We start from the raw sequence: 15,390 nt of genomic DNA on the forward strand, positions 1-15,390 counted from the left end.
CTAAAAGCAATCAGAGCACAAGATTACATATAATTAACAGCTGCAAGGAAATATACACACATTACACATTTCAGATATCTCTTAAAATTATTATAACCATAGCTTACCTGTAACATTCCTTCCATGTCAAGTTGCAGTAATTCTGCCTGGTTCATCTGAAGTAATGCTAAACCTACTCGAAATACTATCTCTAAACCCTGAAAACAGAAGTTAAAAAATATCCAACAATTATTTGTGGCATTGTCAACAGTACAGAATTATTCTACTATTTACTAACATTGGAAATCTCACCCAAGTAAACACAAGTAAAAGGGCTACCGAAAAAAAATCTCTCAACAAATTGCTTCTGGGTTTCTTTTTTTGTTCCAAGGACAAGCAGCCTGGCTATTTGTCCTGATGCCAGACATCCCCCTCAGAGAAGTTAGTGATGAGGTAAAATCTCGAGTGACAGGAATTCTCTAGGTTAGCTCTATCAAACCTTCTAAGTATATCTAGTAGAAAAATCCCAAGTACTTCTCAAAAAAGCATGGTACAATGCAGTTAAACTATTGAAAAAGATAAAAGCGAATGTCTCACTATATACCCTATCTTGGATGTTCCTGAGGGCAAGCTGAAAGGATCCACCTTGGACATACTGCTTTCTAAAAGATGACTGCAGAGCAAGCTTAAGCTATGGTTTGTTACTAGTTATAATTATGCAAAGCTCTAAACCTAAACACAACATAGGTGTCTTTGTGATAATGACGCTGAATAATTCCCTAAATTTCTTTGGCACTGATCATCATCTGGACAATAAAAGTTACTAACACTCCTTCTTCTTGGCTTGCGTATCCCTAAGGAACTTTAACCTTGGCCCAAAAGCAGCATTAGTTTCCACTGTAAACTCACCACAATACTGAGAAATGGATGTCCCTGCTGCATGCAATGCTAATACACTGCATTCAGAAAGAACAGATTTGGGAACACTTCAATCAACAGGCTTAGAGCACAAAGCCACACACAATATCAACATTCAATGACTTAGTTGCTCTTCCTTGACAAAATGTACACACCTTCCCTTAAAATAATCTGATCAGCGTAAGAAATAAAAAGCAAGACTATGAGATTTGTCCATCATGATGGGATTTATACCACTACCTAAATAACTGCTTTCAACAGCTACTCTTGAAATATAACATATGAGTATTTAGTAGTTACCTCAGACATAAAGATATCAAATATTCTTGTTGCGATTGGTAGTGGAAAAGTTGTAAGGAATATAGTTAAAAACCATGAGGATGCATACATAGAAGTGTGAAAACTCTGAGACTGAAAGTGCACATAAAGCTCTGGAAGATGTTCCTGGAAAAGAAGAGGAATAAAAAACACAAGTATGTTAAGGTTCTGCTTGTAGTTTTACTGCAGACATGTTTTTGACAAATTTTGAATACAAGAAAATAATTGATACTTAGTACAGTTAGCAGCTGTCTGTACTAGCAACTTGACTAGGAAAGATATGACTCATCATTACCAAGAACCATGCAACAGAAGTCCCAAGACAGAATGTCCTATAGAATATCTACCCTAGAATGCAGATTACAAAAACTCTTCCTGATCCTAAAGGGAAGTCAAGCTTGTAAGTCCCAGAGTAATATCTAGAATGGGCTACTAAAAAGAGCTGACAAAATCTAAGGCTATGTGATATCTCACCCCTGATCATCATGTTAAAAACTGGATCACAAAACAGAAACCTATTTTTCTCCATCAGCCTGATCAGGAAGAACCTGCATTCCAAATCTGCAAACAATTAACATTCTATATTTGAGGGTATCTCCAAATTTTCATCTTTTAAGATACTATAAATTAACTATGAAGACTTTAACTTTCAGAGTCTTCAAACAGAATTAAACATTCATATGCTTAAACTGCAGCAAATCCCATGCTTTGGTATTTAAAACCAGTTACTGTCTGCCAAAGGTTAAAAAAAAATTGCTCACAGAACCACATGCATTTACTTCTAAAGTTCTGGAACTAGCTATTGTCAAGAGTACAGCCTGTTAGCCAACTGACATGCCTGCTCTTGAGCTGTAATTCCCACGTTCCTTATTAATAGTTACTGAAGAGCAAGTTTGATAGATTTTGTATGTACCTGTATCATGCATTCAAACTGGTACATACAAAGGCCCAGTTCAGCCATGCTTGGTTTAAAGAGTTCTCGTAGTCTGTAATCTTGCATTAATTTAACAAACACACAGAATGCCTCTTCTTCTGGCATCTATATTAAAAATAAAAAAGCACATTAAAAACTCTGGACAAATATAACGATATATCAGAGGGTGCCTGGGAGGATTTAGGGTTGGGGTTTTTCGTGTGCGTGCATGTGCACGCAGTGGAGTTTTTTTGGTTGTTGGTTGGTTTGGTTTGAAGTTTTTGTTTTGTTTAAGGGATTTACAGCCAATTACTCCAATGAACTTTTGTATATGCTAAATTCTAGCAAATAATTTCTAAACTGAAATGGAGGTCTGCAAGTTTCTTATCATATACCCTACTTTGTCATAAACCAAAAACCAGTAATACAACAGCAGCTTTAAGATAATCAAATCAACTGTGAAGTTCCATTTGAACTCTGAGGAGATTCCATGTAATAGAACAGAAATTAGAAGTTCATTTATTTTTGAAATATCACTCAACAAAATAGCTTGCAAGCCTGTAATCCTACCTTAGCTCTGAGAAATAAATATATTCTCCCACTCCAAATACAGTATCTCGGCAAATAGAATGACACAAAGTAAATCTCATTTCATTTGCAGAGTAAACAGCTGCCCTTGACAACTCCATTGTCACGAAATTATGAAGGAAAACCATTGCAAAAATTCCCCAAAAAGCACCGCAGTATATTATGCAGTCTAGCATGGATTTTAAAGGTTCACATATTTTTTAATATTTTTACCTGCATAAGCAGTAATCCAACTATAAAAGCGCTTCCTTGACAGTACCCAACCTCACGATCCACCAAAGAGTAAGCCTGGGAAATAAAGTTAAAACTCTCAATAATTAAAACCTCATTATCAATAAAAAGTAATCATAGCTCATCCTGCTATCTTGTAATAACTTACTCTTCCTCTCCCCAAATCCAACAAGACATCCTATCCAGAAGTTTTAGTCAGACATTCTAGTTTCTACCTGCTGCTGCAAACTCTGCTCTCTGATCACCTACAAAGCTAAAACTAAGGCATACCTACAAAACATACAGGCAGTTTCCAACTACAGGAATGTGCCAAAAGATAAGAGACCACTGGCATACAAATCTCACAAAGTACTACTTTTATAGGAGACAGACCAGACAATGAAACAAGTTCTGTTCAGAGAAACAGGTGTTGCAGTTTTATTTACAGATGGATAAATTCTGATGATCTCCACACTTGTGGCATCTTTGTTTTAGAGTTACAGAAATTACTATGATTTGGAAACCTGCCAGCTTTTCTATTGAAACTATGTTCTAGGGAAAAGTCTGACCTTCAAAGTTTAAGCTCTAGTGAAGACTAAATAATGCAAACAATGTTACATTGGCATTTTCATTTTGTGTTTGGGCACTGGAACAACTGCACACTAGCTTGTAGCTGCCATTTGCTGCTGCCATGTGTACTTCAGAAATACTTGCAAACTGAATACTAGTTCTGCTTGCCAATGTTCTCCTGGGCAACACTGTAGACTTTAATTCATGGCACACTTCATTCCATTATACTATCAGCAGTTAGTATGTTACTTTGTTTTGATGCCAATTTGTTTTTACTTTTTGAGATATAAAAAAACTTACAGGAATGCCTTTGAAACTAAAATGGGATTTTTTAAACCATTCCTATGTCTAAGGTTTAAGAAAGAGTAACTTGAAAAAAACTTACAACATACAAAATGGGATTTTTTTAAACCATTCCTTTGTCTATGGTTTAAGAAAGAGTAACTTGAAAAAAACTTACAACAACTTGAAACTGGTGCAAATTCACTATATACAAAGCAATCCAAGCTGGTGCATATTCTTGCTAATATATTTTCAGGGGCTGAAATACCAACTCACCTTCATTACGTTGAACAAGACCTCCTGCCCAAGACTATCTTTTTCTTTGAAAAAATCATGTTCAGGGTATGTTCTAGCAATGTCCCTTCTTATTAATTTTTCACAAGGAGATGTCATTTTCAAAAGCTCTGAATACTGATCCTTAATTGGCATGCTTTGAGCACTGCATAAAAGTTGCCAAACAATTGCTCTGAAGTGATGAGGTATCCCTTTTCGAACCAGCTCCTAAAGCACAAAAAGACAAATTAATTTCCTGAAAATATTACAAAAAATAAACCTAAGGAAAAAAACCACTTCAAGTTCCTCAAAATTTCAGAAAAAAATTTACATCATGGCAAAAACTACTCATATAGTTTATAACCTCAATTTTAGTAGGATTAGTAAGCTAACAAAAGTAAGCAGTCTCAGAATCATTTTTAGTGGCTAAATTAGCTACTGAAAGTAGTCCCTTATCCATGGCAAGTTACATGAAAAACTGAATATTCAAATAATTTTGTACAAGAACTTAACCAGAATTTAATACAATTATGTCTGTATTTCACAAAAGATTACTGAAGATAACACCCTTAGTAATATTTGTAGTAATTGAGATCTAAGAAATCACCGACTAAAAATTACTTCCAAAGTAGGTAAATGATGAAAAGTAGAACTAACTGTAGCACAGCCAACTACAACAAAAAATTTGCAGAGTACAACTATCAGAAGTCATTTAACAAACTTGACAAGTTGTGTCTAATTTCTCTGGTGTGCCAGTATTTCCAAGTTATCTTCTAAGAAAGTATTTAAATGCAGTTTCAGACACTGGACCAAGAAAACATTGAGTTTACACCTATTAAATTAACTAAATTTACTTTATCTTCTGAAAAAAAATCTGCTAGGTGTTATACGATTCAAACATGCCCAGATGAGTACATCTAAGAACCTGCTGCTTGTCATTTAAGAAATCACAAGGACAAGTAGTCTTGTCGCTTGATCTGAAAACTGAGAAAGAAGCATTATTCAGGAATTTAACAGACTGTCTCAGTGGTACATTCTGCAACTAGAATCACTCTGACCTAGAAGATTGTCTCTTCAAGACTATTTCTTTTAATAACTTTTTGTACCTTAAGTACTGTTATCAAGTATTCTGTCTCCTAAAGGCTAATTTCTTTCATTAGTATTTCTTCTGAAACCAGAGTAATCTCCTATTCTGCAAAGCTTCCTCTTTTTCCTGTTTGTTCCAGATATTTCTTCTACTTCTCCAGCATTACAATTAATTAATGCAACACTGGTAACTTTCAAAGAGACTCTTGCTTTCAAGTTTTGTTTCTCTTAAGCTTGAACTCTACTGTAGGAGCTTTGCCTCACTGCCCTCCATTTTCTAATATCCCTAAGCTCTCAATCCATCCTTCTTCAGAAACATCATACTAATGCCCCTCCAACAATTTCTCCTGTCTACAACACAACAGTGAGATGTTACTTCCTCAAAGATTCCCAACTCCAAGACAAGAACCCTAAACCATCAGCTTTACACAACTGTCTCTAGCTATCCTTTGTCAACAACACAATGCAACTGCACATCAGTCCCCGAAAGCCTCGAGGGCTGCTAATAAAGCAAGAAACTTTTTGCTAATGCCTCGTTAAGTTACCATGTACCTGCTTGACAGAATAATAGGGTTAACTGCTTCAACTTTCCTAGAAGGAACAGCAGGAAAACACACCTACTGGGCAGCACTAAAATGATGTCATGTGAATTGAACAGCAGGACTTATGTCATCCTTCAAAAGCCCTCCATAAACAGGAAGGAAGTTCTGAAGTGGATTGAGAGATGTAAAGGATGGAACATCATCTTTGGAGAAGGCACAGACACATCTAAAACCTAAAAAGTAACCAGTTTTCTAATAACCTAAGACCAGCTTTGACAGCCAGGACAAAAAGGCACCTATGCTGCTACCTGTGTACCTACTGGCCTAATCAGGGAATAAGGTATGGATGCTCTGATATTCCATCGTAAATGCAGACTGACAGTTAAGGCTGACTTCCGACAAAAAAATACTGAGAATTATTTAACAGCAAAGGAAAACTTGGCTAGTTTTCAATATAATATAGGTCAGCAATATAATTAAATATTCCCTGAAAGTTAGTCAAACACTCCTCAAATTGTACTTGTCCAGCTATAAAAACAAGCGATACTTGTGACACTTGAAAATGTTCAAACAAATTCTAACTAACCAGATCTACTTATTACCATCTCACTTCTTTCTCTTGCCAGGTTCATGTGGCCTTCTTTTCATGGCCTTTTGGAACACCTTTCCAGAAACTGCTTTCCCTATGCAAGCAGGAAATCCTGAGTTCATTTTCTTCCCTTGTTTCCTCTCTCAAGTCATGTTCTCTCTTCACAACTGCTTCATATAAAAGATACTTTACTTTAGCTCATTGTTCTGCCTTCCCACAACCTATTCATAGACACACATTTCAAACTGTTCAAAAGACCCTGACACATTTGTATTCTGCACATAAAACTACAGCCTACAGCCAATAAAGAACCAAAGCAGAACAGACTTGCCTACTAACAAAAGAATCCCATGCTGCTGTACTTGCTGCCACTGAAACATGGATATGTTCAAATGCACTAAATGCTTTTTAGTTTGAGTGTAAAGTATAATTAAACTCCACTTCTGTACATGACCACAACTAACCCAGACTGGACACACTGGTCAAAGTTCGTTCCAGTCCATCCAGAATTTAGAAACTATGTCTTCTTCTGCCTAAGGTCATCTCTGGGGTCAACATACTTAGCATGCACAAAAACTGAACTCATCAGAGCTTCCAAGTAGACGTCTATTATCAACTCTCCTATTAAGGATGCTTTAAAAAGAGAGCTGCTCAGTATACAGCAGCATAGCATATATATACATAATCATAGCATCAAGCTATCAGATGCCCTTAAGTTGATTTTTAGCAATTCCATTTTTGGAAACATGAAGCTAATCATCCCTGTACTCATGGAAATCTCTCATCAGAGGTAAACTGAAAGCTTTCGTATTCAAGAAATGCATCTGGCTTTCAGCAGGAGACATTTGCTGGGTGACAGCACATAGGAAGGTTACATAGGAAGCACTAAGGCTTAGGGGTGGAAACATGCAACTGGAACATGTTTATTTAAAAAGAATAAGCCCAACACAAAGATAAAACAGTATCACTTATATCACATTACAAATATATCCAAAAAATCAGCTTCCAATTACTACCTTAACTTGCTTTTCTTTCTTTTTCCGTACATCTTCCCATTCATTCACAATCCTCCCCCACAGGATCCACGAGTCTTCTTCAAGATGGCTGAGATTGCTAGAAGCTGATGAACTAGATACAAGAGAAGATCCACTATTTCTTCTTGACCCATTTACTGATCTTAAGGATTTGCTATCTGTTTCCAAGAGTCTGCAAAGAAAGTACACAAAAACCAAATTCAAGTTCTTCTAATCAAAGGATCACACTATTAATTGTTTTCTTCACAAAGAATGCATGCAGAAGTTCAGTGAAACAGTTTAACCAGCATTCATTTGGACTAAATGTGAAAAGAACTGTTCGATGTTACTGCTTTCTCTTGAGATCTCAAGTAAATCTGCAGACAGAATAGTTCACACTGCAGCATTTTAAGAAACAGATAAAAATGTCACCCACAGCTGTCATGCATCAGACTGACAAAGAGAACCTAAGGAAGTTAAATATCGCCAATGATAACATCAAATGTCAAAGAATTTTTAAAAATACAGTCATTTACAAGACAAAAAGTTAGCCTCCTAGAAGTCTACCTGATCACACTTTTTAAAAAATTGACAGTGTAAATAAAGACAGAACAACTAAAACCTTCGAAGCAATTTTAAAACAACTGACATTTGCTGACAACTGTTCACAAATCAACACGGTGTTTTATAAATGCACAGGAGAAATCACAGACCTACAGACCAAGGACCAGGCAACAGAAGTGATTAGTAGAGCTAATGAATGTGTAATTAAAGTGAGGAGTTCAAACATGAGAACCTCCAGCAGCAAAGTATAAATAAAGATGTGTCAAGTGCTAGACAAGTTCCTGACAATACTTCCCTGTGAGCTGGTTGCTGTGGCCATTAACTTGGCAAAAAGGCCATACTTTGTTTATCCTCAACTAATATTGAGCCCCATAAGCAGAGGGAAATTTTTTAGACCATGTGTTAGGTAAGAGCAAGAATTCAGACTAACTTGAAAGTGTTTTGCTATACCAAGAGCTTCGTTTGTGCTTTAACTTCTAAGAATTCCAACATCAGTACATCAGAGCCATGAGGTTGAATAATTTCTCAAAAATTAGCATGAAAGTTAATCCCTCAGCATTTCAGCAAGGTCAGGTTATGTTTCAGATATTTAATAAATTATAACCCAAGGCATATTGTATCAGAGATGGTACAGAAATCTCAGCATACTTACAATTTTTAAGATCTCTGCTACAATAAAGATATTTATACTAGCTTTCCCTGTTCCCAGCTTTCACCTACTGGTGTTTATGAAAGTAAGGGAAAAAGTAATTTAATTCATGAAGACAAGTAGTACAGTTTCTGCAGCAGCATTTTGTTTGGAAAAGAGTTAAATGGTAACAGCTTCAGGAAAAAAAAAAAGCAAAGCCTTTTCAAGACAAATTTTCATTTGTAATTTTATTTTTTAAAAAATTTCAAATAAATTTCCATTTATTAATGGAATGCAGAAAATCTAGTTCTGAAGAAAATACTTTTAAATCCACTTCAAATGTTTAGAAACTTGGCTTATACTGATCCATAACGAAAATTTAGTTTGAAACTACTTCTCTCAATCCAAGACAATGCCTAAACACCAAATTCAAAGTAATCACAGAGGAAAAACAAGCACAGAATAAACATTAAGATTATAAAAACAAGGTTCTAAGGAGACACTTCAATTTTTCACAGCTTTCTGTAGAAGTTATACTAAGTTTCTGTAATTTGACCTTACCTGGATAAACTCATTGTCCTTAGATTTGAAAATGGGAAGTTCTTTTTACAGTAAGTCGCAAGTTCTGTGACGTTTGGTCACTGTTTCTTTCATTTAAAACTTTATAAATGATTTACTAATGCCAAACAGCTCCACCAGGACTCTGGACTGAGCTTCCTCTTTATTCTGTGGGGACTTCCAGTATAATTAGATTACAGACTACTACTAGACATAGCTTGAAACAATTTGAGTTCTTCTCCCTTCTTTCTAACTGTCTACCTAATTCATATTCTCCTTCTCACATAAAACCCTACAAAAAACTCAAAACCTTTACAAACATCCACAGCAGCAGTTCTTCCAGCAAGCAGAAAGAATGGTTCCCTGTGAACAGAGTACAATTCCTTGTCAACAAAGTGCCACTGTGCTAAACTACAGATGCAAACTGTTCTGAAACTACAGTGCACCCGGTGTAAGAGCATTGAATTTCAGTATTAAAGGGCAGTATCTCACCAGCGCTTGATAGGGTAGCCTCTAACTAGAATTCACACACAAGACTAGTGTGGGACTAAGAATATATCTGGCTAAAATTAAATAAAACCAGACAAGATTTGCTGGTATACTTAGTAAATGAAGAAAGCTGACTTGAGACAAAGGCCAAGCTCACATTCTTCTTTTAACAGGCCAGGCAGTCTGACTGCAGGCCTTAATGAGAAGACTCTAGATGCAAAGACATTACTCTCCAACACAGATAAGCAGTCCAAAGAACAGTTTGCTTTTCAAATAAAAGTTAGTCCCTTTGTCATTAACAGACTAGAAAGCCTCAGAATAAATGCAAACTAGCTTTCTTAAAAGCACTATTCAACTATTTTTTGCTTCTTTTGATAATTTTTTCACTTGCACAGCAAAAATTACGTGTAGTTCATCTTTGAAGAGAGACAATCTCAAACCACAAGGAAGAACATATGAGGTCGTTCTAGAAGCATCCTTCTATTGTCAAAATCTGGGCAGATGTATCAAATTCCCTACAAACTGTGCTGCTATTAGGCTGCAGAATGCAGACATGAGAGAAGACATGCCAGGTGACATACAGGCATTGGCCCCTCCTCCCCCCAGTTACTCTTTTCCTCCACTGGAAGTTATTACCCTCAGAAGTGACTCAGCAGAGAAAACAAACAAACCAACAAATATAAAACCCCAAACCAAACAACCCCCCCAACCAAGAATAATAACAAAAAACCCAAGAAAAAACACACAAAAAAATAACCAACAAAAAAACCACTATCAAAAGAAAACCACCAAAAAAACCCAAAAAACCCACCCCCCTCCCCAAATCCAACCAAAAAAACCCAAACAAACCCAACCCAGCCAAAAATAGAGTACCTCAATTGCCTCACTGCAAAGTCTAACACACTCACAGAAGCAGGAACAGAAGCTAGTTTGAGCTAAATTACCAAACCCTGCACTTCACTACAGCACAGGGATAGCCACCATCAGTAGGTAACAAAGCCCAGCATCTACCTGCCAAGTCTAAAAATCTGCTTGGAGCTCAAGTTGTTTACAGTCAACCTCTCAAAAACTACTGAAACATACTTGTCAAATATAACCAAATTTTGCAAAAGGACAGATAACTTAAGAGTCCTGCCTCGAAAGTGAAAATGAGTATGGGTTCTGGAAATTCAGCATTAAGAAATTATACAGTCCAATTTAATTTCTCAGTGATATTGTATTGATTTGCAATCACTGTGCACATCAAGAGCAACTGAGCCACCTGAAAGTTGCATCTTGAATTTTACATGGTGCAGATAAATATGCACTCATAGAACGGCTATCAGGAAAACTGTTACTTACTATACAAAAAAAGGCAAGATGAACAGAAAAAACTGATTAGGAATTTACTTTTAATTAATTTAAGACATGCATCTGGCACCACTAGTGTAACAGCAAGAAGGTGGCTGAGCACAGTTCTATCTCTTTACATAGCAGGTTATGTAGCTGAAACAAGAACTGGATAAAAGTTGAAAAAATAGAATTGAGAAATACTTGAGATTTTAAGAAATTAATAGGAATTACAATTTTTCTCTTAGAAGGTAAGAAGGTTATACACAAGTCTCATCCCTGAGATATTCTACTTTAAATTGGATACTAAAAATACTGGTCAGTGTACTTTCTTACTATTAGAGGCAGCTATAAACACTCCTGTAAAACAAAGAGAGAAAAACCACTTTTTAGAGTTCCACAAAACTGTAATTTGTAAAAACACAGCACAAGAATACAAATTCTTAAACCTTTGGGCTTTCAAACTGAAGCGTTATGCCATGAAGTTTTAACTAATTCCCCTTTAACAGCCTCTATGCTACAATTGAAATAAACCGATTTTAGTCTCATTACTGTACTTTGAAGAGCAAAAAGTTTTCCATTCACCTGTTCTGTTCCTCAAGTTTAGCAAGTAATTCTAAGTCGTCTGGGCTCAGCTGTGTTGGTGAGGATGGTGACAGGGCGGGTGTAGATAGAGTGGTGGAGGGGGATGTGGTGTGTAGGGAGGCAGATGGACTCGCCACCTGGCTGGCCATTTGACTGACGGTGTGCGATACCGTGTTCTTCACCCATGAGAGAGTGGAGCTCAGCTTGCCTGCAACCTTGTCTGTCGCCACCTGTATCGACAAAGAGAAGAGGATGCAAAAGCTGTCCTTTTTTTAACTCCTTTTTTTCCAGCAAACCTGCTGCATCAAACAAAGGAAAAAATATACAATATGCACAAAGCAACACAGATTATTTATTTCTCCAGGACCCCAAGGCTGTCAGAAGTAACACAAGCATCAACAGCAATACAGTATTATAGAAGTAACATGCAAGTATGTTGCTAATCCACAAAGACAAACCCCGAGAAACTCCTGATGTATACTCACAGAGCTCATCTCTGCAGTACAGAAATACCACAGGATCCAGGATCAGCTCCGACTTCCCATTATAAAAATAAATAGAAATAAAAGCTTATTTTAAAACATCTTGATAAACTAAAATAATGGCACAGAAACTGTAGAAATACAGAAATAGAAACAGTCAACTACTTTACCGATAGACACTGAAGCAGAGTATGAGTGTAACCCCCCAGGTCACCCACTGCTCACCTTCACTAATCCCTACAGTGGCAGCACAGAGCAGGGGCACAGCACTTCTAATTTATACCACAGCAAATTATCTTCTAGCACTGCCAGGGTGCAGAAAACAGTCACAAAGAATCTATGCTCATGCATCTACAACAGCCGAAAGTCTCACAGTAAGGCATCACACTGCTGCCTCTTTTCTTTCCTCACTTTCTCTTCAGGTCACTCCTACACCAGGCATCCTTGATCCCCAGTCCCACTGCCAGTGCCTGAACAGACCCAGGGTTTTGAGGAAAAAGCAAGAGGTGCTACTCAAGTAGTAAGGGGAGGAGCGGGGTCAGGAAAGCAAAGGTTAACTGGTGCTGGTCATTATCTGCTGCTACTTGAGCAGTGGAAAGAAGAGCAGCTGTTGGGGGCATCTTCCAGTGAACCCCGCACTAGAGCTTCCCTTCAGCATCTAAAAATGTAAGAGGCTTTGACCTACAGTAACTCAGAGTTTAATTCTTCCCCAGCCCAACTCAAGAGGAAATTCAGATGCCCCTCAGAGGAAGGGCTAGTTGCCTAGCAAATGTTAAAACTTGGCAAAACCAAGGCTGAAGAGGAACTTCTGAAGTGGTGTTGCTGGTAACTATTTATTTTGAACTTTGCTGATTTCCTCAAAACACTGAATTACTCAATGCCACAAACAATTCTGCAGTACAGCCTATAAATAATTACTAAGGTACTACAGATACTGAGCTACAGGGGAAAAAAAAATCCCTTCCCAAGATCCTCCAATAGAATATAATTAAAGCAAAATTTCTACTGAAATAAACTCCATCTCATCACACTGTGCATTTATCTGAAACACAATATATAGACTGACTGGTTGCTGAAACAGAAGCATTTATTTGGATACAATACTACAAAGAACTTTTTTTGTCAATCAAATCCAGCAATATTTTATTTTCACTTCATTTCAAAAAGAAGACACACTAAATGCCTTCAGAAAACAAGAGGAACACCACAGGCCAAACCCGTATAAGTGGTACTCAACCTTCCCACTTACTCTCCAACAACAACATGACACCTAAGAGCTCTCCTAGAAGCCTGGAAGAAGTTTCCTATTTCCAGATGCTTAGCATTCATTCTGAAAATGGTATCAAATTTTGCTAGAAGTCTTCAGAGGCAGGGATGCAAACCACAGGTGGGAATAGTAAGATACCAACATAAGCATCAGAAAGGCTCCAGTTGCCTCTTGTCACTGTTGGACAGCAAAACACAGGTGTATCAAAAGAAGAAAAAAAAAAAAAAAAAAGAAAAAGAAAAAAAGCCCCTCAACAACCCCAACCACAAAGATCCCAACACATCTTTTAAATACAATCTTGGAAAAAAATTGCTTCCAACACTAGCATTTGACACCATCTTTTATAAAAGAAAGGAATGAAAATTACTAGAGGTTTCAAAATTCTAAGTTTAATCCATGCATTAATATTTCACTCAGTCTATATCCTTTATTCACTATTGCTGTGAAAGGATAAATTACTGCTGTTTCACTTTGAATAAAATTACATTATAATGAAGGTAATTCATACATCTCACTTAAGACTGATTATTTTCTCAAAGGCTTTAAACTGCTTAAAATATCACAAGTAATGCAAGTATTCAAAAAGTAAATGCTGGCAGAAACAGGGCCAATCTTAACACAGTAAAAATGACTGTCATACACAGCAGGCTTTAAGAGTTACCCACTCTAAGAATCTTAGGTATAAAGATTAGAAAAGCAGTGATTTTGAGTAATACCCTATGTGGTGCAAACAGGAAGAGAAAACACACGTTCAATTTTTATCTTTTCACAAAGAAAGATAACTGGGAAGACTTAAGGCAAAAAACAAAATTCAAGGTCAATCTGGCTTATAAATGATGAGGCTTACACTGTACAGTAAGAGTTGAAGGGGAGGTGGTATAGGGACAGAAATCAAGAATCTTGCTAACATTCATTCCCCAATATATCAGTGGGCATTAAAAAAAATAGCTAAAAGGTTTGTAGAAGCCAATTATGTGAAGAATATCAAACAGTATGGCCAAGAAAACCATGCAAGACAGCAGGTTAAGTCAGTCAAAACAATGTGCCTAACAATACTGTTTCTTAGGGCAGCTCAGACTTTCATTAGAATGTATCAGAGAATTAGTACCCCAAAACTATTCCTAGCCAGCTATCTGAAAACATCAACACAGAGAGCCAGCAAAGTGCACAGCTGCCAAAAGCAAATGTTTGAAGATCAAAAGGCTCACAGTGAAGTTTGCATCAAAAACACATGAGGAATTTGTTTAGGGAAAAATAGCTATGGCAGTCACCTAGAGCCAAGCTAAATTAAGAAAAACACAATTCTGATCTAACAGCTTACTAGTCATGCCTACATCCTTTTTGCCAGGCTTTTCCTGGTTTCCTAAATATCTAAAGCCAGCTCTCTTAAATTGTCAGCATCAGTGAAGACTCCTGAGCCTAGACATGAAATTATTTAGCTATGTGTTCATCATCCATTTCCCTAAATAGGATACAGTAACAGGATTTTTCATATTTCATCATTTCACCTACATTAATTTCAAAATTTATAACAGTGGCAGAAGATTTCACAGAGTTAATCTCTGAAAAGTGATTTAAGACCTTCCAGAAATCAGGTCACTGAAATTTGAAAATGAAAAAACCTTGGGCTGTATCCCAAGAAACCGGATCTGAACAAATGCGTATCTCATTAATAAAGATGATTCTATATTTTTATACCTATGACTCTAGTAAACTGCCTCCAGAACCCAATGTGTATCAGAACACTAACTATAAAATAAGTCATATGCACAGTTTTTAGCATTTCTTTCCTTTGTGTGGGTTTACTCTAATCTGAGAACAAATCAGAATTTTTATGAGAAGGGGAAATAAAATACTCTGATTCAGAATTATAATGTCCAGGAAGTCAATTATAAAATACCAGGATTTTTGAAAGTGAGTATATATTGTCATAGTAATTTTAGGGGGTTGGTTTTGCTTGTTTCTTTAGTATGTGTTTTCTTTTGGTTCCCTTTAAATACTAACATGCAAATAGAACTTAGTCTAAATTTTAACAGAAAATCACTGGCAATAAAGCAAGTTATTTTTATGGTAGTTTATTAGTAATGTTGATTCTCTTCAGGAAAGTATGGCATTAGCAGTTACATTTGTTGAGCTGATTCTAGTGATGTGGAGATCCAGTTACTTGAATTATTTTACCAAATTTAAGCTGCCAATCTATAGTTTGG

At 36.6% G+C, this 15,390-nt stretch overlaps 1 protein-coding gene across 6 annotated transcripts in view; it reads right to left on the reverse strand.

The window, feature by feature from the left end:
- Positions 1-15,390, reverse strand: part of EVI5 (ecotropic viral integration site 5) — a 75,098-nt gene that overhangs the window by 50,574 nt on the left and 9,134 nt on the right. For 4 of the 6 annotated variants that reach the window (XM_039555748.1, XM_039555747.1, XM_010409113.3 and 1 more), the window contains exons 1-8: positions 11,920-11,977; positions 11,435-11,664; positions 7,285-7,474; positions 4,055-4,279; positions 2,930-3,004; positions 2,129-2,254; positions 1,198-1,341; positions 108-197 (exon numbers count right to left, since the gene is read on the reverse strand). In XM_039555748.1, the coding sequence (XP_039411682.1) occupies positions 108-197; positions 1,198-1,341; positions 2,129-2,254; positions 2,930-3,004; positions 4,055-4,279; positions 7,285-7,474; positions 11,435-11,664; positions 11,920-11,928 (1,089 nt within the window). In that variant the 5' untranslated portion in view covers positions 11,929-11,977. Of the gene's footprint in view, positions 1-107; positions 198-1,197; positions 1,342-2,128; positions 2,255-2,929; positions 3,005-4,054; positions 4,280-7,284; positions 7,475-9,034; positions 9,125-11,434; positions 11,665-11,919; positions 11,978-15,390 lie in introns of those variants that run through there. The other 2 variants (XM_039555750.1, XM_019291532.2) reach the window with 2 other exon arrangements.

Source organism: Corvus cornix, chromosome 8, assembly GCF_000738735.6.
Source record: "Corvus cornix cornix isolate S_Up_H32 chromosome 8, ASM73873v5, whole genome shotgun sequence".
NCBI lineage: Eukaryota > Metazoa > Chordata > Aves > Passeriformes > Corvidae > Corvus > Corvus cornix.